Source organism: Pseudopodoces humilis, chromosome 4 (assembly GCF_049639895.1).
Source record: "Pseudopodoces humilis isolate 2021_Gansu_Grassland_sample_001 chromosome 4, ASM4963989v1, whole genome shotgun sequence".
NCBI classification, from domain to species: Eukaryota; Metazoa; Chordata; class Aves; order Passeriformes; family Paridae; genus Pseudopodoces; species Pseudopodoces humilis.
This window is the reverse complement of record NC_142203.1, coordinates 56,570,834-56,596,240: the sequence shown is the minus strand read 5'-3', so window position 1 is coordinate 56,596,240 and position 25,407 is coordinate 56,570,834. Positions and strand designations below refer to the sequence as shown.

Here is a 25,407-nt window from a genome sequence, read left to right as displayed (position 1 = left end):
ACAGTAAAACTACAGACCTGCAGAACTACGACTCCCACCGTACTCCGCAGAGGCCCTGATGGGAGGAGAAGGCGGTGCCGCACCCGAGCCTCCTGCGGCGCACCGGGAGCTGTAGTCCCTAGCGCCGCGCTGCAGCCTGGGACGGACGCGCCTGCTGCCGCCGCAGTCTGTGCGACTCCTCCCGCTCTGCCGGCCATCACGCGGGCTGACGGCCATGGATGTCAACCAGCCAAAGCAGGAGCATTTGCTGGCTCTGAAAGGTACCGACAGCGCGGCCCCGCTGGTTCCCGCCTGCACGGCCCTGATTCGGTGTTGAAACAGCGTGTCTGATCCGCAGTCGAGGATCCGTTTCTCCCCCGGGTCTAGAAGGAGGTGGAACAGGGAGCGGCCCGGCGCTCGGGGCCCGCGGTGCCCGAGAGCATAAGGGAGCGGTGGGGGCTGTTCTGCCATGACACGCACACCACAGGTCGTGCATCTGGCGTGAGGGGCTCAGCGCGGCTGCCGGCTGTTTCAGTGCTTTGCATAAGGCTTCAAAGGAAATGTTCAGCTGAAATTTCCTTTCCAGTTCCCCTGCTGCCTCTTTTGTTTGTTTTCAGGGCAAGAGGACGCAGTATAAATTGCGTCAGGGGAGGTTCAGGTTATGCATTAGGAGGGATTCCTTCACTGGAAGGGTGATTAGACATTGGCATGGGCTGCCCACGGAGGTGGTGGAGTCACCGTCCCGGAAAGTGTTCAAGGAAAGACTGGACGTGGCACTTGATGCCTTGGCCTATTTAACAAGGTGGTCGTCGGTTTTACGTTGGATTCCATGATTTCAGATGTCTTTTCGAACACAGCTGATTCCGTGGTTCCCCTTTGGATGGGGAATTTTGCCCTTTTCACCTCATGCTTAGTGTGCAACTACGAGGCTTACCTCTTTGATTCAGGGATCTCGAAGGGTGAAAATACAATTGTGTAGGTCACTTGCATGCCTCCAAAATTAATGTGGAAATCAAGAGAGTCCTGTGAAGAATTTGATAATTTCTGAATTAAAAGTGCAGTTAGTTATATGCATGTAATAAAAGAGCTATTTAGAATCTCACCTCTGCAAGCATTATAGATCAGTGAGACTGCCCAGATAGATAAAGCAGTGCAGGTATGAATAACTTCAGAGACCATGTTCTCGTTTTAAAACTCTCCTGGACAAAGTTTTTAATGGTGTCTCCATGTGATAGTAAAATCTGTTAACCATCATTTAGAACTCAATAAACTTTCCAAATACATATGCACACATACAATAAAGGCAAAAACACAAGAACATGAAACAGCAGCAGCTGCCAAAGCGTTTTGATAATAATTAAGTCAACGCAAAAAGCTTTATGGAGCTTTTAGTAGAAATCAGTGCCATCCTTGGTCTTGTATTGGATTTAATCCAGACTGTAGGTTCTACAGAAGTGAGGAAGGCATGGGGAGTTTAATTACTGGCATTATGATTGTATTAAACGAAATCTTGATGGTGACAATATTAGATTTTATTACTTTAATACCATTTATGTTACTGCTCTCCATCAGGGAACAGGAAATGATTGCAAGTTTCTTGCAGGAAAAGGGTAGGAAATAGGAGAGCATTACTGCATGTTTTACTTATGTTTCATAACAGTGTTTGTTGTTTGCCCTTCGCCATGCTCCTTTGTGTGGAAGTATAAAGCCTTTGACAAGTTATTTAGTTATTCCAAAAGTCTAATAAATTAAGAAATCCGTTCTTTAAGGGTTAAAGCATAGTTGCATGTAATGCTTTTAAGTTTTGAGGCTAAAACTAGATGTGTAGTTCTGATACAAAATGGAAGCAGCTTTAATTTGCCTACAGCACTTCCCTTTTAACTTTTTACTTTTAAACTGCTGTATCAGTGAGTACTGTTTTGGGAAGGGTTTCTGTATTATATGTGTTTTCTAGTTACTTTATGTACCTTGGCTTAAAATGCTGATATATAGGGGGAAAACTCTTTAAAAAAATTGTCTGCTAAATTTGAGAAAACAGGTAGTAGTAATTGTGTGCCTTTCAATATGCATCATATCAATATAACCAGAATAGTGATGGATGGCTAGTATGAGATGGTGACAGTAAAAGTGTTCTCTTGGAAAAGGACTGTTTTGAGTAAGAAGTGTGTGTGTGAATAATGTTCAGTGTACTGAAATTACACTGGCAATGATGGAATACAGCTGCTAACGTTCAGCCTAGATAAAATAGAATGTTCTGATATATATCTCATGTATTTTAACTACCTATTTCTTTCTTTAAAAATATCCTAGCTACGTTTGTGTTAATATGGTAGTATCTTATTGTTTTATAATACTTCTGCTTTAGGTCCTGTTTTCCACTGATCTTTACATCGTGGGGCAAGGAAATTCTTGTAAATAAGATGTTTCAGTCTAGATACGAGAATCCTTATCAAGAGACTGTTTTCCTAAGAATAACTGGATTCCTACTGTTCAAGCATGGAAGTGGTCTTGCACTATCGACCACATCAGAGAGATCTAATAAAATTGCAGAAATTTGCAGAAGCAGCAGTGAAGGAGTTTCCCATTCGCCAATTACCAAGATTTGCACCCTGGTTTCCAAATGATTTACACAGACTTCCCCTCAAACCAAAAAAGCAGGCACCTGTTATTTCTTGTGAAGAAGTGGAAGAATTGAAACAGCTTTCTACACCTTCAGAACATGTCATAGGATCTCCTGATTATGACTGCACAAAAAATCTCCTTGAGTTTAACTCTAGCATGAAGCATGGTCCGACTTTAATCCAAGCACAGGCTGTTCACAGACCAATTAACTTGGACTACCAAGGAGAACCACCACCTAATGGGAAACAAAAATTGAAAAGGTCTTGGAGTGTCTCTCTCCCTAGTGCTAAACTCAAAGAAAAGATTCATCCTTTATCTCGAGAACTGCAGAATAATTTGGAAAGACTAAAGCTGCATGCATTTTGTAGAGCAAAGTGGACAATTGAACAGTCTGTTTGTAAAAACCAGAATTTGGAGGACATATGGATAAAATTGAATAGACTGATTAAACAGAATGAATTGCCATCTTGCAATGCTACTATCCAAAGATCTGTGGGACAGATATGGATTTTCTGTGATATATTATACTGTGAATATGTTAGAAATATTCTTAGGGAAAAGCTAAGCCTTACAGATAAAATGAATTTGCTTGTACATAAATATGGAATTATATTTCGTTTATAACTTAAGATATAGTTTAATAATAAAATTACTGCTAGGAATTCTAGAGTTTTTAAGCAGTTTAGAATATAGAGACCTTAGAACAACTGGTAAATTAATGGTAAGAAAACTATTTAGATTACTTTGCTGAAGTTTTCTAACTATGATATATTTCTCTAACTTTGTTTTGCCTCAAGACTTATAGTTCTGTTAAGATTAGTAAGTTTCTGTTTGGCTTAGTACTGCATTTTATAGCTTTTATCTACTTCGGTGGTCTAAAGGAAAAAATTAAAAATTACAGACTATTGTGGCAAGCTATGTCAGATAATGAAATTTATGCTTTCAGTTAAGCAAAGCACATCCTCTCTGCTTCATTGGAATTAGGAGAAGGAAAGATGTTTTTAAATGAGTTGTAGTAATTGCTGTGATAGCTGTAACTGACACCAAGATTTTCAAGATCTGATTATTTCCTGAAGGTAATCTGTGAGTTTTTTTAATGAAGGCATATCCCTCCCATGAAGTACAAACTTACTTTATGCGGGATATGTGCACTGTCTTAGTAATGTTAGCTATATTTTCACAGAAATATTGATAGCTTTAGTGGAAGCTGTGGGCTGAAAAGTAATGAACAACTTAATTGCTGTTTTATGCCTTTGATAATTATTTTTTTCCTGATGTTTCTGTTCTTTTGTCTCTAATTATATTTGAGAACAAGAAAACACTAGCTTCCAGCTAAAAGTGAGGAAATTAAGAAATGAGATTTCTATCTGGAATTTCTTGTTTGTTGTCTTCGAGAATTTGAATGCCTTTTATGGTCAAAAGGCTGAGTTCAGCATGACATTTTGTCTTCTGAAAGAATGAAGTATTCCAAGGGCATGCTGTTCCTGTTCAATTGAGACTTTGGAGGGTCAGTAGAGAAGTTAAACTGGGATCAATATGACTGCAAGGTCATTTGCATTTGCACTGCTTCTAATTCTAGATAGTTTTGCTGTAGCTGGAGGTCAAGGTCTGTAGTATCTGGAAAAGGGGGAAAACAAGTGTTTAACATTTATAGGTTGTTAGATTGTCGTTAATGCCGTTCACACCAGTGTACATAAGCATAAGAGAGATCCCTCTGTAAAAAGAAAGTAAATTCCCCTTAGACTTACATTTTTATGGCATCCTTATCTTGAATAATTATATTTTATTATAGGTATTACTTTTTTTTTTTTTAGATTAGAATTGCTCCATTTGAGTAATTGACATGTAGTTTTAAACTTTGACTGAATTTTAAGACATTTGTAGATGTCTTATATTGATGTTTGGGGTGTTTGTGACATATAATATGACCACTTAGCAAAATTGATGCAAAATGCTGTCTAGACTGTGTTATAACTGCATTATAACTGAGGGTTATTATTAGTTTTAAAGTTTATATAGCTACATTTTTTGCTGACATTATATTTCTGAGCTTAACATTAACAGTAGCAGCATTTCTTTGTGTATCAGCATTTTTGAAGATAAAATTAAGTAAAATGCAGTGTGATTTGAGTTCTATTTAATGTGTTTTGTGTCTAGGATCTTAGAAGAGATTATATATTTAATAACATTAATAGTCCTAATAAATGATAATACACCTATCATAGTTTGTTTTGACTTCATTATGTGATGTATTTATTTATTTTCTGAAACATGACTTAATTCTTTCTTTAGAAGCAGTCAGCAAATACTAGTTATACAGACTTAGTGAGAATTTAAATAAAACTAGATAATGCCGATAATACAGTCCCACTAGATTAATTTGATATACTGACAAAAGAGCTGAACGAACATTTTACTAAACAGAAGGAGAGATTGTTGTCACTGTAACGACCAGCTTGGTGCTGCTCTGGGTCGGCTTGTACCATTGAATAATGGTAGATGTATTGCTAGCTGTGAGCACCTCATCTGGTAACTGTTTTTTAAGAGTAAACACCAGCTTTGGCTGCAGAATTACTGCAGGCTTGGTTAGCGCCAGTAAACAAGCTGAAATCCAGGCTTTCATTTTGTTATCTTCAAGGAATGCTTAATTCATAAGCATGTGTAATTCAGTATCTTTTCTTTTTCATCTTCAGTGTTGATGTGGTTCACTATTTACTCTATTTTGTAGATCTTGTTTTGTTTAATGTATTCTGTGATTCTAAGTCTTCAATGGTCCTGTTTTTTCAACTTTTCATCATTAAGAGAATGTATGATTTTTTTTCATGTGAAAAGTGAGAATTGTTTGTGTGTATGCTGATTTGCGTAGGTCTGCTTATGGTGACATAAGCTCTTGTGAATCAATACAGCCCACTGTATCCAAATGTATGTATATCAAAGTAATTGAATACTTCATACCACTGGAAACAGTGAATGCTGTCTGGACACAATAGCTGTACAAAAGTACAATAAAAATAAACCTACCATACATGTATCAGTGCAAAGGTATTGTTTAACTTGTTGCAATCAAGAGAAATCCTTTTGTTTTATTTTTTAGTTTTAGTTGGTGCTTTGTTCAATTTCAAAGAAAAAAACCCCAATGGTTTTTACATATTCAGATTAACAACTTAGGTTACAAATGCTCAATTTTGTTTCATATGAATGCCTTCATGATAAGCTATATACAAGTTTAGGACCTTTGGTTAATTTGAAGAGGGAGAAATTCTTTTCAGAAGTAGCACCTTAAATCTGTCATATAAGTGAAAATAATGTAATTTTGAGTAGTATGAGTTAAAATAGCCTTTGAAAATATCACTTACTTGAATTAGGGTTTTTTTAATAGCAAAATCTAATGATTTTGATTTTGTCAGTATCAATAAAATAGCTTTGTTTTAAGTATTTTCATTAGGTTTTTGTGCTGGTTTTACTGGTTTGAGTTTAAAGTTTGTGACTTAGAGAAAAATAAGTGGTATAAATAATGTAGGCTTTTAGTCTTGTAACTCTCCCTTGTGAAAGTTATAGGATAAGATGTAAATGCAATTTCTTATAGACTGGTGTTTGACTGAAAGGGTCTGTATGAGTCATCATGTCCCATTCTAGAGCAACAAGGGTCACAGGACAGGCACTTAACCTGTTAAGGTCCACCAACAGATGAAAATGACACACTTAGGAAGACCACAAAGCACTTAAAAGCTGTAGCAGGTGTAAGATTTTTAGCACATCAAATTGAAATCAGTAGATTAGTAGGTCAGTTCACCAGCGATAGAAAGCGGGAGGGAGCAATGGCATTACCAGTGTTCATGGATCTTAGAATAGCAGGGAGGTGTTTTTTTTATTGTGAAAGGCCATGTGATCCTTTTTCAGGCTGAGATTTATTTGGTGGTTGTGGTTTTTTGGGTGTTTTTTGTTTGTTTGTTTGTTTGTTTTTTTGTGGAAGAAGGGCAAGGCATAATTATTCTTGAAGAACAAAGTTAAATATAGTTGTTCGATTGACCAATGGTTTTGTCTTTTTATTTTGATTTTTGCAGTGATGAGGCTGACCAAACCTACCTTATTCACTAATATTCCAGTGACTTGTGAAGAAAGAGATTTGCCAGGTAAGCCTTTTCTACTGACTGATTATTAGGTATGTTTTAACAAGTTTAAGTACTGTGACCATCTAACAGTTAGATGTTAATGAGTCATGACCTCCCGTAGACTCTAATCTGAAACAGCAATATATTTTAGATCTGGTAATAGCTAAGGGAAAGTACCAAGGTGCACTTCATAGCTTTTGACCTATATCTTTTTAAGATTGGTGATGACATTCAAACACATGACCTCAATGTTCGAGCAATTGACATACACAGTGAGAAGTAGTTATGTGAGGGAAATGTGTAAGTGGTGAAAAATTGGCATAACTATTTTTTTTTTTAATTTGGTGAAAAGGCCCTGGTAGTTAGAACCAACATGAGTGTTCTGTGGAAAGCAGATCTTGCAAGAATCACTGGTTTTGAGTTGCGCTATGCTTGGTGTGCCATCATAAATTGGAAATCCCTGGGTTGTCTCCCAGATATAGTTGGAATCTAGAAGTCAAGTATAAAAAAGTCAAAGGAAAGATTGAAGAAGGAAGGTTGTGTGGAAGTACAGAGCAAGCAGGAGAAGAAAGTAAATGAGGTTGATTAGTTCTGTTATGTAATGTTAGGTTTAGATGGATAGAATTTCTCTCAAAGTTCAGTGTTAATTTGAGCAATTCCTTTTGGATTGTTCCCTTCAATATGTATACTGAGTAAACTATTGGATGCCAGTGTCTTGAAGTTAAGTTATAGCTTATAGGCAGGCCTATGGATATATATTTTATCCCTAAACAAGTTTATTCTAAAAGAAATATATCTGAAATAAACTATATCTGAGTAAGTGATTAAGTGTCTAACTTAAATGTAGACAAACTTTTGGACTTAGCAAATATTTAATTAATAGCAACTTGATATTTTTACAGGCATTCTATTTAACCAGCTCATGAAAGATGATCCTTCTACTGTGAAAGGTGCTGAAACTTTGATGTTAGGAGAAATGTTGACTTTGCCTCAAAATTTTGGGTAAGAATAAATGATTGCAACTGTAATATGCAAGATTTAGGATTCATTTGGTTTAGGATTCATACTTCTCTTGCTATCTGAATACCATTGTTCTGCAGTGAGATGTTCAGTCATTTCAAAAATAATACGTGGCTTGATTTATAAATATATGTATGTATGCTGCCTGATGTTTCTTGTCTGTAGCCTGAACCTAGTAAGAATTCAAAGCTGAAAAAGATTTGCTGCTATGGATGAATTTCTAAGGTAATCCAATACTATAAACCAGATGTTATTCTAACAGAATTTACTACTGGGTTTTTTGTGGGTACTGAAACCTGTCTTCTTATTCCTGTCAGACTTTTTAGCTAGGAAAAACTCTGATTTGTTTGTTCTCTTTTAAAACTGTTTGTCTTCAAGGATGTCTTCAAGGATTGTCTTTGAAGGTATGACTTCAAAAACATGGGTGTGCAAATGCCAGTTTTCTTCTAGAGTTTGATATGGCAAATGTGTATGTGTGTGAACTTAAAAGTGTTTCAGTGATGTTCTGGATTTTATTAACTGTTAAAAAAATCTTTTCTTATTTATTTTTTTTTCCTGGAATACAGAAATATATTTCTGGGAGAAACATTTTCCAGTTATATTAGTGTGCACAATGATAGCAATCAAGTTGTCAAGGACATACTGGTGAAGGTATGTGAGAGAAATCCATTTATAAAAAACTTAAAAAGTACAGTGATGATACTTTCTGATAATATATTGCATGATTAATGCTTACACACAGACTTTAGGAAATGTATGTCACTTTTTCCAATTCAGAAAATATACTTGGATATTGGAAAAAGTAAGACATAAAAATAGAAATTATTATAGAAATCGTCAAAGATTTAAATAAAAACTAGGATTGTTGTAGTTTTGGAAAGAGGTACAGAACTGAACAGACCGAGCTCATGAAACAACAGCCAAAGTTTATTGATGGGTGCTCCCTTTTATAGGGGCTTCAAATTTCCCATGCTCATGCATCTGATTGGTTGGGGTCTTAGCACCGCCCAGCTCACTGGCCAATTGCACATCTGCATTTGTGATTGAATGCGATTGGCTGGTGTCCCCAGTTTGAGTTTGAATCCAGCCTATCAGTGTCTTACCCAGGGACTTGTTTACTTCACTTCTCCAACGAACTAGGCTGGTCGAGTTGAGGTCTGTTGCCAGTTTATCTGTGCAGCTTACAGACCAGCTGTAGCTGTCACATAGGATTGTGTCAAAAAATGGATTTATTACAGAATCATAGCTATAGAATTCCAATTTAGGTTGGAAAAGACCTCTATGGTCACCAAGTGCAACTGCTAACCCAACACTGCCAAGTCCACTGCTAAACTATGTTCCTAAGTTCTATATCTACACAGTCCCCTGCATTGATGGTGGCTCAACCGCTTCCCTAGACAGTCTGTTCAATGATTGACAACCCTTCTGGTGAAGAAATTGCTCCTTCTAGCCAATGTAAACCTCCCCTGGTGCAACTTGAGGCCATTTGCTCTTATTCCAATTGTATGTTACTTGTGAGAAGTGACCAGCTCACACCTGGCTACAGCCTTCTTTCGTGTAGTTGCAGAGAACAGTAAAGTCCCTCTCCTGAGCCTTTTTCTCCTGTCTAAACACCCTCACCTCCATTTACCTTCTTTGGACATGCACTCTTCTATTTAAAACTTCTCTGAAGAATTGGTGTAGTACAACTTTCCACAGCTAAAAAAATGGAGTTACAGTCACCTTCATTTTCAATCAGGTCTTCAATTTCCTGTAAAGCATATACTGATCTTTATGTTATATGAATTATTTTCTAGAGGATTAAGGTGTTGTGTTTACTGAGCAAATAAAACACTGAAAGCAGAAATTTCAGAAGTCATTGTGGAATTCAATATAAAATAAGTAGCTATTTTGTAACCTGCATGGTAAAGGACTGGAGTACTTACATGTTTTAGAACTTGTCTTTAGCTTTGTAAGTATCCCATCATCATATATGTTACAGAAAGTGTCTGAGTCAAGAATATCACAGAATATTTTTTGTTGGAAGGGACGCACAAGGATGAGTAAGTCCAGTTCTTAGGTCAGTGGCCCACACAGGGATTGAACCTGCAGCCTTGGTGACTTGAGCCCCATATTCTGACCAACTGAGCTCCTACAATATGTGTGAAAACACGGGGTACAAAATGCTCAGTGAATTTTAGTTCTTCACACCAGTACTTTATAGCATAAGTTGTACTTTCTTTAGGTTGTGTTAAACGGCTGTAGTTCTAACCAGTGCTTTGTTCTTCTGTCCCCAGGCTGATCTTCAGACAAGTTCTCAGCGTTTGAACCTTTCAGCTTCTAGTGCTGCAGTGGCAGAGCTTAAACCTGACTGTTGCATTGATGACGTGATCCATCATGAAGTAAAGGAGATAGGAACACACATGTAAAATTTTAACTTTTTCTGTTAAATGATCCTAAATAAAACTGAAGTACATGTGTGCTATTCTGCTTTTGATATAGCACAGGTTTTAAAGTAATAGAACTTTTTTTTTTTTTACTTGGTTTTTTCAGCTTAGTTTGTGCAGTAAGTTACACTACGCAGACTGGAGAGAAGATGTACTTCAGAAAGTTCTTCAAATTTCAGGTATTTCATGAAGTATTTTACTCTACTTTAAATAACTTAGTGACTCTGTAAAACACATTTTAAAACATTTGATACTTCATAAGCACTTTATGTCCAAAAAATCCATTCCCTTTTAAAAGTGAACCATTAAAAGCCACTGCTTCAAACGTCGCACAAACTGGTGTTTTCTAATTACCACAACATTAAACATCTCAGAACTAACAAATATTACAGCTAATAACTTTTACTAATTTATTGAGAAAAAAAATCTACTCTTAAAAATTCCCTTTTTATAGCAGACAGCTCTATGACTATTTTTAAAGTCAGAATGAACAAGTATTGGTCATTCTGGCTTTGGTACATCCAGCTATTGAGCTTATATTGTAAAATTCTGGGTTTTCTTTTGGTGTGTGTAACCTTACTAAATTTGAATTAAATAGTTCAGTTTTTAAAGGAATTTAAGTGAAGAAGTCTAATGTATTATATCTAATACCAACAAAAACAATTTTCTTCCATCACAGAAATTTCAAGACTTGAGATAAGAGTGACTGAGGAAAGCAAGGAACTAATCTGTGGACTGGTTCTTGCAAGAAAGAGTCTGTTTACTGTGTATTTCATGGATGTTTAATTTTTTAGAGAAATACGTTGAGACTTGGATATTGGTGGACTAATCTTCATAGGATGGAGGATTACATTACAAGCTCTACTGAATACATTTTTAGATACTCTGACAGATGTCTGGTAATACAGGAGCATTATATAGTTTCGTCCTGAAGCTGTTTCAGGGGAAGTTTGGGTTGGATACTAGGAGAAAGTTCTTCACCCAGAGGGTTGTTGGACACCAGAACAGGCTCCCCAGGGAAGTGGCCACAGCAAAAAGTCTTGCAAAGTGTTTGGACAATGCTCTCGGGCACATATTCCCGAGATGGAGGTTGGAGTTGATGGTCCTTGTGGTTATTGTCCTACTCAGGATATTCTATGATATTATGGGTATAGGAGATGCACTATTCTGTATAGATGGGGGAAAATGATTGCATTTTGCTGGCATTTTCTAGTATTCTGTCGATAATTCAGAAAAAAAAAAAGAATTTCAGTCTTTAGAAGGTTAAATTGTGATGCATTAAAAAGAACACTTGAGTGCTGTTAATACTAGTGGGCTTTGAAATGCCAGGTATTGATTAGTCAAAGGTATTTTCTGACAATCCTAGAGAAAACAAGTCTGTGTAAATTTTTGTGTTACCCTCCCTCTGAAACTAGCATCTCTGTAGAGTTTTGTAGAGTTTTATTAATTTTTTATTAATTTCTTCAGTGAAATTAATTTTCATCTTTGTGTGCTTTGTCTTGCTCTCCTTATGAAACTGCTTCCCTTTCAATTTCTCCATTCTTTTTCTCTGTTCAGTGTTCTGTTTCTCTGTCCCTACTGGGCTTTTTCTGATTGCTTACACATGCATGTTTAAGCTTCAGATCTCACCTTTCCTCTGTTGACTAATGTTGTTCTTGTCAGAGCTTTATACAAGATGTTGTTTTGTCTCCTTTAGATTTTGTATTCAAATGTATTTGTTTACTTTTTTTGGAGATTCTGTTTGCATGGTGTAATTGCCATGGTTTTTAATTGGCAATTAAATGGTTTTTATTGAGCATATAATTGCCCAATATAAGCAACTAAATTGTCAAAACAGTTGAAGCCAGCTGTCAAATGTGAAACCCTTCATTCAAAGAAGGAAATATAAATATATATACACTTCTGCAACTTCTATAAATACTCTCTGATTCATTATGAGAATAGCATTGCACTGAGAATTTTGGCTGTTATTTTTTAAATTTGAAATGGAGACACCAGTAGGAGACCTGAGAACAATCAAAAAGAAGTGTTACAGAAAACTGAACTATGTCTACAGTGAGAATTCATGGCTGCTAGTGATGGAGATGTCACTAGCTATTTTATAATAAAAAAATACTCTTACAGATTTTCAGATTTTTCATTTACATTTTCTAGTGTCTGAAGTTGAACTGGTGTTTGTTGGTTTGAATCAGCTTCTTTTAGCCATTATATATAGTTTTATAGTGATTGATAGTGCCTTTCTGTTCCAAAGTTCTCACTAAGTTATTAACAGCATTATTAACAGTTTTCATGGAGAGAGAATGAATCCTTCTAAGGTTGGGTGGTTTGTGAACCTCACAATAATTTTTTGTATTTGTCTGGAATGCCAGTTGAAATTTACTGCAGTGAATAGAAAGACTGTTTATCAGAAGAGAGAGAAAAAAATACAGCATTTTGGAAAATTTATAAGAAGCTCACTGAAGAAAAATATTGGACAGAAAAGAATCTTTTATCAAGCAACAAAGACCTAAACTAAAATTTTTAATTCTTTTTTTGGCGAGAGATAGTTATGAATACTTAAAAGATTTGAACTTTTAAGATTTTAAGATTTGATGCCTTTTAAAATGCAGAAATCTCAGTGATGACAACTTTTTGATCTTGAATTCTTCAGTGCTAAAAAATTTGTTGACAACTTGGAACATTAGAGGTATCTCAGGGTGCAGTGCGCTTTTAGGTAAACAAAAAAAGTTTCCCAGTGTAATGGGAAACAAATGTCTTCAGAAACAGAATTTAAATTTGTTTCCTTACAAGTATGATAGAAAATTATTTCTTTCAGTTACGTTGCTTTATAAATGCTTCATATTTGAATGTAATAAATGCAGTGGCTTTATGCACAAAGCTCAAGCATTAAGAACCAACACTTTATAATCATATTTTATATCATTTGTTGTGTTCTTTTTCTGATTGAATCTCATGAGATTAATTAATATGATTTATTAACTATTCATTTTATGTATTATGATTTTCTTTAATTTCTTAAAACAGTTGCATTTTCAAGAAGGAAGTGAAGGCTAAAAAAGCTAAATGCATGATTAGTTCTCTTATGTTTAGAGAAGCCCTCAGTAACTTTTGTTCCGAAACTGTGAAGGACTTGTAAATGTTAGATAGCTCTTGCTCACAGTTGAAAGTGAATGCAGGCCGCTGCATGACCCAGAGTGGATATAGTATTATTTTAAACACACAGATCTATTTAGAGCACTGAATTTGGGCAGTTTCATAAGAGGCCAGTGCTTAGGTGGAGTTTTTCAGTATGAGGAGACTGCTTAGTAAGAAAACAGTCAAGTCAAGTAAGAAGCAGCGAGGTTATACTCTTGAGTTGATTCTCTCATATGTTCTGTCATGCACCTGCTATGTGTAAGATCAAAAGGAAAAATAACACTTTTTAGTAAAAGACCCTAGCACTTCAAAACAGTCTATGCCAAAGTTGTCTGAAAAACTTATTGTCAATCTGTCTTTTTTTCCATTTCATTCAGGTTCTTAAACCACTAGATGTGAAAACCAAATTCTACAATGCGGAGGTGAGAACTGTGTGTATTCAGGTTTGTTTTGGCATGCCGGGTTTGTTACTTAGATTAAATTTGAAGTGCTTTCTAAGTACACCTTTCTGAGAAAACTGATCAGTTCTAATGTACAAATGGTGGTACATATATATTGTAAAGTTTAAAAATAGATAGGTTTTTGATGAAGGGGCAAAAGAGATGTTAGAATCTTAATGTAATTGACTAACAATTTTGCATATATTCCAGTTTCACATGAACTCAAATACTTTCAATAATTGCTTGTATGTTTAGGCTGATGGAGTACTTACTGTAAGGGAGATTAATTGTTCATAAAGGAAATGACAGATTATCAGAGTGATTTTTTAGAGTGGGGAAAATTTAAATTTAAATTACTTAATTAATTAATTTACTTAAATTTAAATTTTCTCCATGTAACTATGACCTTTCAGTTCAGTAATTTAAATTTTAGGTTTGTGACAGTTACACACAGTGCTTCTAAACTAAATGATCTTATGTATGCTTTACATATTTATTTGGACATAATTAGACTGCATTTGTCTATTTATGGGACGAATTTGGTACATATCTGTAGGCCACAGCCTTCAAATCATGCATTGACTAGGTGTGAGGTACCTGAGCAGAACTGGAACATAAACACATAGCACTGGCTGAGCCCTTTATAGAGCTGCTATTATCTATAAGTGGGAATGTCTGGAGATGTCTTCTACTGTGATCTAAGGACAAAAATAATTCTAAGAAACAAGGTAATTTCTCTGGGAGCAAAATAATTCTCTTATTTACTGTGTGGATTATATTATTGTTTCAGCTGTAAAGTATGTGGTCTCTTTATACCTTACTTGTAAATTTTGTGATAAGGTAATTCTAAGGTAATTCTGGGCAAACTTTTTACATGGAAAAAAAATTTTTTTTTTTTTTTTTGTTTTCATAGCTCTTATACTGACTGCTCTTGATAAGTCTTATTTAACTCTCAGCCACCAATTCTTCGTGGTAAAAGTCTTTGAGAAGCTTTGATTTGAGCTGGTACTTGTGGGTTTGGGTTTTGGGGGTTTTTTGTGCTTTTATTTTCCTCTGCAGAGTTTTTAAAAGGCTCTTTGATGCCTTTTGTTCTTCCTGTTCATGAATTTATGCAACTCCCATTATCATCTTACCCATTCAATTTATTAAAAAAACGATCTTAAAACAGATTTTAGGTGATATTAAGTGAGGAATTTCCATTTGCCTAGCAAGCTGGTATAGTAGAACTCCTATCTAATTTCTGAAAGTACATGAAGTGTTGCTATGTCTTGTGACCATAGAATTCAATTAACTTCTAAAACCATAGAAATAAGTCTTTGTTAGCTGTTGTGTGTGGTACTACATTGCTGTGAAAGCACCAAGAAATTCATCCTGACTATTATCCTTGAGAGCAGGGGAGAAATAAATGGTATGTGTCAGTTATTAGTTAACTAAAGATTTCTAAAGGTTGACTAACCAGTTAAACTGTTACCCTTAAGATTACAGATGTGATGTTGTCTATTCATAATGCCTGTTACTAAAATTATTTTCTATTAATATTCTAATGATAATCCATAATTTAATTTCTTCTAAAACAAAGAATGATGCTGAACCTTAATCTTCTTGCTTATTGCTTATATTGCAGTAGCACCCAGATGGAGTTGATCAGTGAAATTTATGCATAGAACACATGCCCTGTTTCTCTAACCTGCTGCAAACCTGGGATTGAATTACTCTCTTACTGACTTTAATGTGCCTTGAAAAAAGGCTTTGTAAAAGGTTCTGTTCCTGCAAGCGTGCACAGGGAGGTAGACAACAAAGTTTGCACTTAAAATTGGGTTTTGGATTGATGAATATTCAATAAAGAGTTTTTCTTGATACTATGCCAAATTTTATGACTTGCAACATGTTGGCTTTGCTAGGACACATTACCATATTCTTTTTAAGACATTATATATGAGGATACTTCAAATTATCTATAAGGTGACAAGGACAGTTTTTCCATTTCATATACAACCCATTGCATGGATTGAAATGCAGGACAAACTTTAAACTTACTCAAAAACTAACTCCTTTTTTTGAGTCAGTTTATTCTACCATATCTTGTCTGTGACTTGTGTGCCTTAAGCTCTACTTTGGATTGGTTCTGAAGCAAAGCTAGTAAACCATGTAATCATACTAGCTATAAGTTATTAGAAATGTAGTTGTCATCTTTGTTTGCATCCATTTTTATTTATGTTTCTGTCTTACTAATGCTATCTTGTTTAAATGGTGCAAAAAAATGCAGAAATGCATTTTGTTTGGAAGTTAGCCTCCTTTTTCTTTAACATTTAACCCTAATTTCTCTAATGTGTTCTTTTTTTTTATTTTCCCATTAGAGTGACCTCAGTTCTGTGGTAATTTTTATTTATTTTTTATAAATATGTATGCTTTTTTAATTGCTTAACTGTCTCTGTGCTTATTATTGACATTCTTTACAAACATAATGGAAAAGCAATGTTTGTTCTGCATATCATAAACTGATGTTTTCTCATCTTTATATGTGCAGCTAATCATTTAAATGGTTAGCTCTTTCTTTAATACCCATTGTTGAAACTAGAACTTGATAGTTACAGATTCTTGTCGGGGTCCTCCTTTATAATATAATATAAAAAATAATATAATACCTCACCAAAATTTTATTAGATCTATTATTTGAAAAGAGAAGTTATTTCCTTTCAAAAATTTTCTGCTTTTGAGTCATGGAAGTGTAGGTTTCACCACAGCACTGCTTGTGTAAGCTGTGACAGAACTCACATCTGGTTGGTGGAGACAGTGGGTTTGAGGAGAGAGCGGCAGTTGGATGTTCTTCCTTCCTTTGGCTAGCTGGGACTGCTCTTCACAATTTTAACTGCATGTAACAGTTGATTGAGTTATTCTGTTACTTCTGCGGTCTGATTTCACTTTAAGGTGTGCCTTCTATTAAACTGCATATTTTGACAAGATTTTTTTTTTTTAAAAAAAAAAACATGTAATACTAAATCAAATTAAGAATAACACAAAACTAACTTGCTTTTTCATTATGCTGCTTGTTTTTTCTTTTCCCTTTCAAATTAGCTTTTTTAAACTTACGCCTTTTGCTGTTTTGAAAACTACTAAAATTTGGGTAAATGAATACTTTGAGCAATGGATTTATGGGATATAAATTGTATCAATTTAAATGACAGGCAGTAGTAGTAATGATTACTGAGAACCATGTTTTAGTTGGGATTATTTCCAGTGCTTGCAAGCATGAAGTGTCTCTGTAACCCATTGAGGTTGCACAGTTTTCATTACTATATGGATGCTGCTTTGTATTTAATGTGTTTATAAGGCAATACAAAAAGTTACACAACCATTCCATATTTTTCCTTCTAACATAATTTTTTGAGACTAAACATATTTTGGTTATCTTGTCCTACTTTTATTTTGTAATTTACAAGCAGGACTCCATTTATATAAAGAAACATTTATTTACACTGATCAAAAAGAAAATTTAAGTTTTGTTCCGCTTTCCCCACAAAAGTACTTTCTTAAAATTTTATCATAACAAAATACTCAAACTGCTTCAATCTTTAATCTGTAGAATGGACTATTTCAGTTAGAAGGGACCTACAAGAATCACTTAATCTAATAGCCTGAATCAGTGACTCTTTTTTAAATGCAAATTTGGTATCCTCCTTTTTTTAACTGGCACTTCTTTAATTGTAGTTTTCACTTTTCTGGGAGCTCATATCTCAATAGTCTGAGGCTTCCATAATTATTCTGAGACTTTTAGACATGCTAAGTAACTTTACTGGTCTCCAATTCCACAAAAGAAGTGAGGCAAAAACTTCTCTAGTTCTATGGTTTTTCATTTTCTGAAGTTTAACAGTCTATAGCTTTCATTTCTGTACCAGAATTGGTCCTTCAATACCATCTTGAGGCATTCGCTTCAGATGTTCTGAAGGTAGAGCACCAGTTAAATTACTGGATGCATACAGTATTGGTAACTTTTGGCATGGTGCAGCTGAGTGAGAGCAGGGGCTGGATTTTGCATTTTAGCTAGAATGCTAGTAGTTGATAATAAAATCTCAGAGCATGTACCTGAACTATTTTACACCAGTTAAAGAAAAACATATTTAATTTTTTTTATACAGCTTGATGCACTAGTGATCTGGCATGGCATGTTCTTGTGCACTGCAATTCCTTACCATTTATTCCACTTTTTTTTAAGAATTTGGATAAAAGCTTGAGTTGCTGTTAAGTTGATGAAAGTCTTGGGAAGTGGTGATTTAATGCATTACAAATAAGCAGAATCTAGAACATAGCAAAATTATCCCACATCCATTGTTTGGCAAGATACCTGTTGACTAACACTTTTGCTCCTGTTGTTACTGGGATTAAGGTTTTTTCTTGCATTAATTAATTTGATTTGCAGGCATGAACTAAACATGTGTGACCTTTTTTTTTAACAATAGGACTGCCTACTGTTTTTAATAACACTAATCATATTTTCATGAACTTGAACTTTTGATTTTTTGCAGACAGATGAAGTGTTTCTGGAAGCTCAAATTCAAAATATCACTACCTCTCCAATGTTTATGGAGAAAGTTTCTTTAGAGCCATCCATGATGTACAATGTTGCAGAACTGAACACAGTTGACATAGCAGGGGAAAGGTATGTTCACATTCAGGATATTTGACTTTGAAATGCTTTGTATTAATATTTCATGATGCAAGTATTAGTCATTTGTCTATAATGGGAGGATTGTATGTCTTCACTTGAGTAAAAAGATCAAATTCCTATTATGTATTCAACTGGAAAATTTGTTACAGTTTTCTTTCCATAGAAATCATTCTTAAAAATCTACAATTCTACCTTATAGAGAAATATTGAGCCTAATCCTCAAATAATTTGTAACAATGATGACATGAAAACTTGAAAACATAGTATTGTTTCAGTATCTCCTATATAAAATTTAACACAGATCTAGTTCTGACCTAATCTTTGTGTATAAACTTTGCCTTACAGGACTCATCTGACTAATCCTGGTTTCCTATCAGTAAACTCCTTACAGTTTTCAGTTGTTCTAATAATGATATAGCAAGGCACCAGTCAAGGTGGATCAGTGGTACTCCCTCATGGATTTAGAATATTAAAATTTGTCCTGCTGAAATAAATTAAATTTGAATTAGTTAATACCTAATACCAGAATAACTGACTGGATACAAATGCTTGTGAATTAAATTTGGCTGTTTGTGCTTTGCAGTTGCTTGGGTTTTTGGAGGTGATGATTGAGTGCTTCAGCAGTAGGGGCTGAAGTGAAAAATCTGTCTTCTCCTCGCCTGTTGAAGGATTCACCGGCAGCATAATGGAGCTTTGTTCTTACCAAGTGTTTGCATCCACCATAATAGTTTTTCTCCTGAAGAGGAATCTTAGTTTCATCTTAATTTACTGTGAGGGAAAACAAATAGCAGAAGAAAAATTACCAGCGTTTTTGTTTAAATGCTAAGATGCCAGATAATTATAATGTAGCAGAGTGGATTTCTTTCTTACTTGTCTCTGGCTGAGAAGAACAGGTTCTTTTATTTCTCCATGGTCCTTGGTGCTACATAATTTTTAGAGCTGTTTTCTGTTATGAAAACAAAAAGTATTCTATGTGTTTTACCATTAGCAAACCATGTGTATACGTACCATGATGGTATGGGATGGGGAATGGGGGAAAAAAAGCTTGTGTTCTTAATCTTCTTCAAAATAGCTGTTTAAATTAAGACCTAGTGTTTTTTTTCCTTCCAGTGAGTCTACTTTTGGTGCAAGGACATATTTACAACCTATGGATACACGTCAATACTTATACTGTCTAAAACCAAAGCAAGAATTTGCAGAGAAAGCTGGAGTAATAAAAGGTGTAACTGTGATAGGTAAACTAGACATTGTATGGAAAACTAATTTGGGTGAACGAGGAAGGCTGCAAACTAGCCAGCTCCAGAGAATGGTAAGTTTAACTTAAGTGTTAATTTCACTTGGCATTAATTTTTAAGGAAACTCAATGAACAGTTTTAATAATGACTTGGAAAAGTGTGAGCTGCTTACTTTCTGAGCCTTATTTTTTATTCACACCTTTCTGTATGTATTAGAATTATTTCTTGTATTTCTTCAGTGAAGTGTGGCTAAGATAATGGAGTGAGCACTTTAGTTGTCAGAATCCAGTAACCAGTGTTGCAAAATACATTTGTTGGAATAAAATTAACTTGGATGCCATTTGGCAACAAACTGACAAAAGAACCTCTTTAAATATGCCAATTCTTGACATGGAAGTTGCTCCCAAGTTCATACATTTTAACTTGGAGTAACATCTTCTATATCTACAGTTTTGATTGAGTCTATCCTATTCTGGTTGATTTATGAACTGTTCTTGAATTTTAATTTGTAATTACTGTCTTGTTTAAGTCAGCTCCACAGCCATCTAATGCCTAAACCTGGCTTGCATCTTCTCACTTGAGGTGAGAGATAGAGAAGGGTAGTGAAAAAAAACTTTGACAATTGAATCTCAGTGTAAGTTTACAGAGCTTATAATTGGGTCTCTGCCTTTGTCATTCCCCCAGTCCCCAACTGCTAGTACATTCAGCAGTTCTGTAGAGAAGTCACACCGACTTGGAACTAGGCAAGAAAACTTAGACACTGGAAATTCACAGGAAAGACACTAAAAAGTCACTAAGTCACTGAAATGTGTCTTGATTTTTAATTGAGGTGTTGAATATGTACATAACTTCCTTCTAAACTTAGTTACTCTGCTTACTTTGAAACTTGTTGCTTGTTTTTAACAATAAACTGTTTAATTTTCAACTGACATTTCCTATCATTTCCCTTTAGACACATTTCTTTTCCCTCCTTAAATGACTGTTGTCTCACTCTGCATCCCTTCTTGTTTAACCTTTGAGAACTGCATGTGAAGCACACACTTCAACACTCCAGGATTAGTTTTGGTCATGCATCATTTTGTGCCTTGTGATTAACAGAAAAACACTATTTTGTATACTTTGAGCAACATCTATCTTTAGAAAAGCAGCAGATAATTGGGTTTTTTCCCCCTTCTGAATTGCAGTGTAACTCCCTCTTTTCTTTCCCTAATTTTTTAAGTGCTATCAGATTATTTAATTTCTAGATCTCACCCTTAATCATTTTCCTCCTAATCCATTTGCCAGCACTATAGCCGTTGTTTCCCATCCAGGCCCAGAATTTTACCTCTACTATGTCCCTCAGCCATTGTTACAGGTCACATAAAAAATGCACCTTTGAAACAAGTATCCACATACCATAATTTGTGGGTTTGGTTGGGTTTTTTGGGGGTGGTTTTTTCATGTTTGGTTTTTGGGTTTTTTCTGTGTGGCTTGAGTAAAACTGTTCCCAGTGTGTAAGTCATTGACTTTCTGGAACTCTTTGGAAATATCTTTCAATCATGCCATAAATAAAACTTTCTCTACAGCATCCTTTTATCAGCAGAATTAGAATATGTACAATAACTAAGCCTTGGCAGGCAGGACAGATTTTTCCTCAATTCTTCCCTCATGGTCATAAGGATTCATAGGGATTGAAAATCTAAACATGCTTTTTCATCTGCATGTTACTATTTTGGATCAACCCTTTGGTATCTAGTAACCAAAGATACTTACTGTATGTAGGTTTATTAGTAGACCATATGAAACGTGTTTCACATTTCATAATAATTGTCATGGATAATTGACAATCACGTGACTTTCTAACTGATGACAATTAATTATTTTGGCAGAGGCATAGATGACTGAAATGGCAGTTTTTGTTTCTTAAGATGTGGAATAGTGGTGGGTTTATGCAGGGAAGTTTTACTGGTTTTGTCCACACAGATCTGTTATCTGCCTAACAGAGGTTTTAGATTAAAGCTGATCTCAGGAACTGTATATGACTATTTAAACTCTCATGAAAAGTGTAATAATAAAGATTACGAAGATGTTCTTTATTTGAAGATGGAGAGCTGCTGTGATTTCCATACTAATCAAAAGCATAGTCAATCTTCTATCTTCAGATCTCTCTAATTTCAAGCTTCTTTCGGGAAATGAAAACTTGAGTAAGAACTTCAATTTCCCTATCCAACATCTAAGAATATACATTCCTGTTCCTTTCCAGGCTCCTGGTTACGGCGATGTAAGGCTTTCATTGGAGACAATACCAGATACTGTAAATTTGGAAGAACCTTTTGACATCACATGTAAAATAACAAATTGCAGGTAACGATGTCATGCGATTCTTGTACTTTTTCCTGAGAGGGTGAGTTGTGGCTGGTTTTATGTTTCAGTACTTCCTTCTGAAACTACTTAAACCTCGTCTCTGCTATGATTTGTGGCAACACAAACCTACTTGAAACACAGAGATAAAAGGAAACCCCAAAGAAACAACTACAACTAAAAAACTTACATTGTGATCTGTTAATACTGTACTGAACTATGAGATAGCCAGAAATCTGTAGAGGAATCCCATGAATCTGTCTACAATATTATTTATGATTTCACCTCATACTTAAATCACAACCCATCTTAGGGTTGCAAGAGTGACATTTAAATGAAGTAATTCTAAGTGGAAGTTGAGCCCAGGGACTAAAGTATGTTTCTGGCGTGCAGATACTTCTCATGAAAAGTTTGTAGTCCATCCAAAGTGTAAACACTTCTGTATTATCCAATATTGCTAAACCCATGACAGGATGCTTGTGTCAGCTGTCTGCAGCTGAATTACTGTGCATCACAATAAATACTGCTTGCTGCAGTATAATTATTCATGAATCTTGATTAATAGTAACCTCAATAATAATCAAGCTCTTACATGTCTGCAGTTTTAAATACTTTAAAAAGCCCACAGGTTTATTCTTGTTTTTTGATTTCCTCTAGCAGTGAAAGGACTATGGATCTGGTTTTAGAAATGTGCAATACTAATTCAATCCACTGGTGTGGAGTTTCAGGAAGGCAACTTGGAAAGCTGCACCCAAGTTCATCCCTCTATCTTGCACTTACATTGTTGTCTTCAGTGCAGGGATTGCAGGTAAGTTATCTGTACAGTTTTATTGTAAAATAGCTGTTTTATAATATTAATAGTTCTTTCTAATTACAACTCTTCTAAATATTTTCCCCTTCTAGAGTGTCTCTGGCCTAAGACTTACAGACACATTTTTGAAGAGAACATATGAGTATGATGATATTGCACAGGTCTGTGTAGTTTCTTCAGAAATCAAGCAAAGCTGAAGAAAAAATTCTGTAGTTTTACTGGGCTTCTTTTTATTTTGACCAGCTTCTTAAAGTTTTTGCAGTCATTGTTTTAAAATGAGTACAAACAAAATCAAATCCCTATATAGCTGTAAATGTAATAATGATAACTTAATTTGTCTGAGCATTTCTTGAATGTTTTCAAATCTTTTATCTACTAAAAATAAAACCTTTTAAAAAAGTGTAGTTCTAGCAAATTATATTGCATTTACATCAGCTCAGGACAGGGGTATGAGATTGATAGGAAATACTAACATTTTGTGCTTATTTTTCTTATTTTAATTTTTTTAAAGTATTTAAACCCTTTTAAAATTATGTCTGAAAGAACTGCTTCAGTTCAAAAAAACTGACCTTTTACAGACAAGTTCCTTGAATCCAAATAATAAAAAAAAAGAAAATATATGGTATACCTGGAATTTCAGTGTATTTGCATGGTTACATGTATAGTCACAGGAAATAAAACCTGATAAAGGCATGAGATGAAAGAGTGCAGCTGGCACTCTTGAGGCACTAGGAGCTAAGAAGTGGAGTATAAGCCAAAAACTGTTTGCTGTGGCTCACTCTTTGAAGAGGAAGCAATATGACAAATCAGTCCCAATTATCTGCAATCAGGAGCAGAGTTGTGTGTCCCTGCAATACAGGACATGCATTTTATTTTCCAGTTAGTGGGGACCTGAATATTAAAATTGTAGAACTCAGTTTTTTATTGTTAAAATAAGGTGGTGCAAATTAATTCTTTGCATCCCAGAGGCATTTAAATAGATTTTTCAGAACAAAAAAGGAAAAAAAACACCCTGCATTGCTGTCTTAGATCAAGTTTCTCTAAATCATGTACTGAAGGAAGTTTAGGGCCTGGTCAAGAACTACAATGTGCTTTTTCCCAAATAAAAAAGCTTTGTTTTGACAAAAACTGGAAATAATTTTGGCTGAAATATCTATGGTCACGCATAGGTAGCTATTTAGTAGATAAAATGGCGACTCTTATCTAGTTTAACACTAGGTAAACTACTGTTAAAGACTCTAATCAGCAGCTTGTATTTCTCAGCCACCATGCTGTCATTTAGCAACTTTTGACACTATTTTATTTAAGGCTTCTCATGTACAAAATCTTAATGCAGTATTCAGTGTTAAAATACTGGATAAATTTAGGACCAGCTTCATATATTGTGGGACTAAGTCCATACAGGAAACAGTAAATTAGAAATGTATCCTGCCTATGTGATAAAATCCTACCAACATGAACAGGTATTTAAATAATGCAATTTACCTATTTCTTGAGATACATAAAATATTAAACCAGAAGACGACAACTATACAGACAAAAAAGTATATAACTTTATTTTTAATATATCTGCAAGTTCAACTACACAAATTGAAGGAGATGTAACCACATGGCAGTAAGAGGTAGGAGAGATACAGAAATAGTAGACAAGTTGCCTTATGCCAGTATGATTTTCTGTTGCTGTGAAACAATCTACTCAAAGTTACAAAGCTAGTTCTCAGTATGCATGAGTGATTTTAACTTTGCACTTGTTACAAAACCAAGAGTGCAACTGAAACAATTTCTAAGCTGAATTTTTCATTTGGTGTCTTTATGATCATAATTAGAAGAATATACTCCCATGCAAGCAGGTTATAGGAGTTTACAACTGATTGCAAAATATTTTCTTCTCTAACAAATTATCATACTTATACAGTGATGGAACAGTAATGATACAAAACCAATTAGGTGTAAACGTGGATTTGCTCAGTTGAATGATAAACTGCAATTGACCTTAGATTAAAGCAGTATTTACAGGGACTGTGGTTTTACCACCTTATCTAGCAGGATGAAAAATTTTAGCACAAGATACAGAGCAGTTACTACACAGGAAAAGATTCCTTCCACACCCTGTGATTAAGACATGTTGCATGATTGAAACAATCTAGGCAATTCAAAGAAAAGCAGACTTTAGCATAAATGATCTCTTTGTTCATGGTTTCAGTGGAAAAGCATGTAATGACAGCTCCTGTTACTGGTTTCACTGTTTTTTGTTTAGGCTATAAAGCCCTTTCTGTTAATACACAAGAAACAGAGAATGTTTACTAGTAAGGTATTGTGCCAGTCAATTGTAGTACATTCCTGAAGGCTTAGCTAATGCTGTTAACATTTTAATATATATTCTGTATTAGCTGAAGTAAAACATAAACACAACAATACAGTAGCATGTGAAATGAAAGTTACAACTCCATGAAGATGACTGCAAGAGAAGTTTTCACATAACTAACTAATGCTTCATTCCATTTAACCTTGGGGATTGTTCTCCCATGAAGCCAGTAAGCTATGGAGCTTGTACTTGACAGTACAAATACACAATTTATTCTGCCCTCTTTGGCTATTAACATATTTTGTAGTTCTCAAGG

The 25,407-nt window shown here is 34.9% G+C and overlaps 2 protein-coding genes across 6 annotated transcripts; both read left to right on the top strand.

The window, feature by feature from the left end:
* Positions 1-69: 69 nt before the first annotated feature.
* Positions 70-23,808, top strand: TRAPPC13 (trafficking protein particle complex subunit 13). Of its 5 annotated transcripts, none has more exons than XM_005530093.3 (13): positions 70-260; positions 6,666-6,734; positions 7,616-7,715; positions 8,300-8,384; positions 10,010-10,137; positions 10,266-10,338; positions 13,672-13,716; positions 16,092-16,109; positions 18,258-18,391; positions 19,511-19,709; positions 21,878-21,978; positions 22,636-22,783; positions 22,879-23,807. In XM_005530093.3, the coding sequence occupies exons 1-13, from the start codon at positions 215-217 to the stop codon at positions 22,981-22,983; spliced, it is 1,251 nt and encodes a 416-aa protein (XP_005530150.1). In that variant the 5' UTR covers positions 70-214; the 3' UTR covers positions 22,984-23,807. The 5 variants fall into 5 exon arrangements, with proteins under 5 accessions (XP_005530150.1, XP_005530148.1, XP_005530149.1 ...); XM_005530094.3 differs by having other exon boundaries at positions 71-260; positions 22,633-22,783; positions 22,879-23,805; XM_014258846.2 differs by lacking the exon at positions 70-260 and adding an exon at positions 455-781 and having other exon boundaries at positions 22,633-22,783; positions 22,879-23,801.
* Positions 173-5,630, top strand: SHLD3 (shieldin complex subunit 3). The gene is made up of 2 exons (XM_088054215.1): positions 173-260; positions 2,345-5,630. Exon 2 carries the CDS (start codon positions 2,476-2,478, stop codon positions 3,223-3,225), a length of 750 nt encoding a protein of 249 aa, XP_087910341.1. The 5' UTR covers positions 173-260; positions 2,345-2,475; the 3' UTR covers positions 3,226-5,630.
* Positions 23,809-25,407: the final 1,599 nt, after the last annotated feature.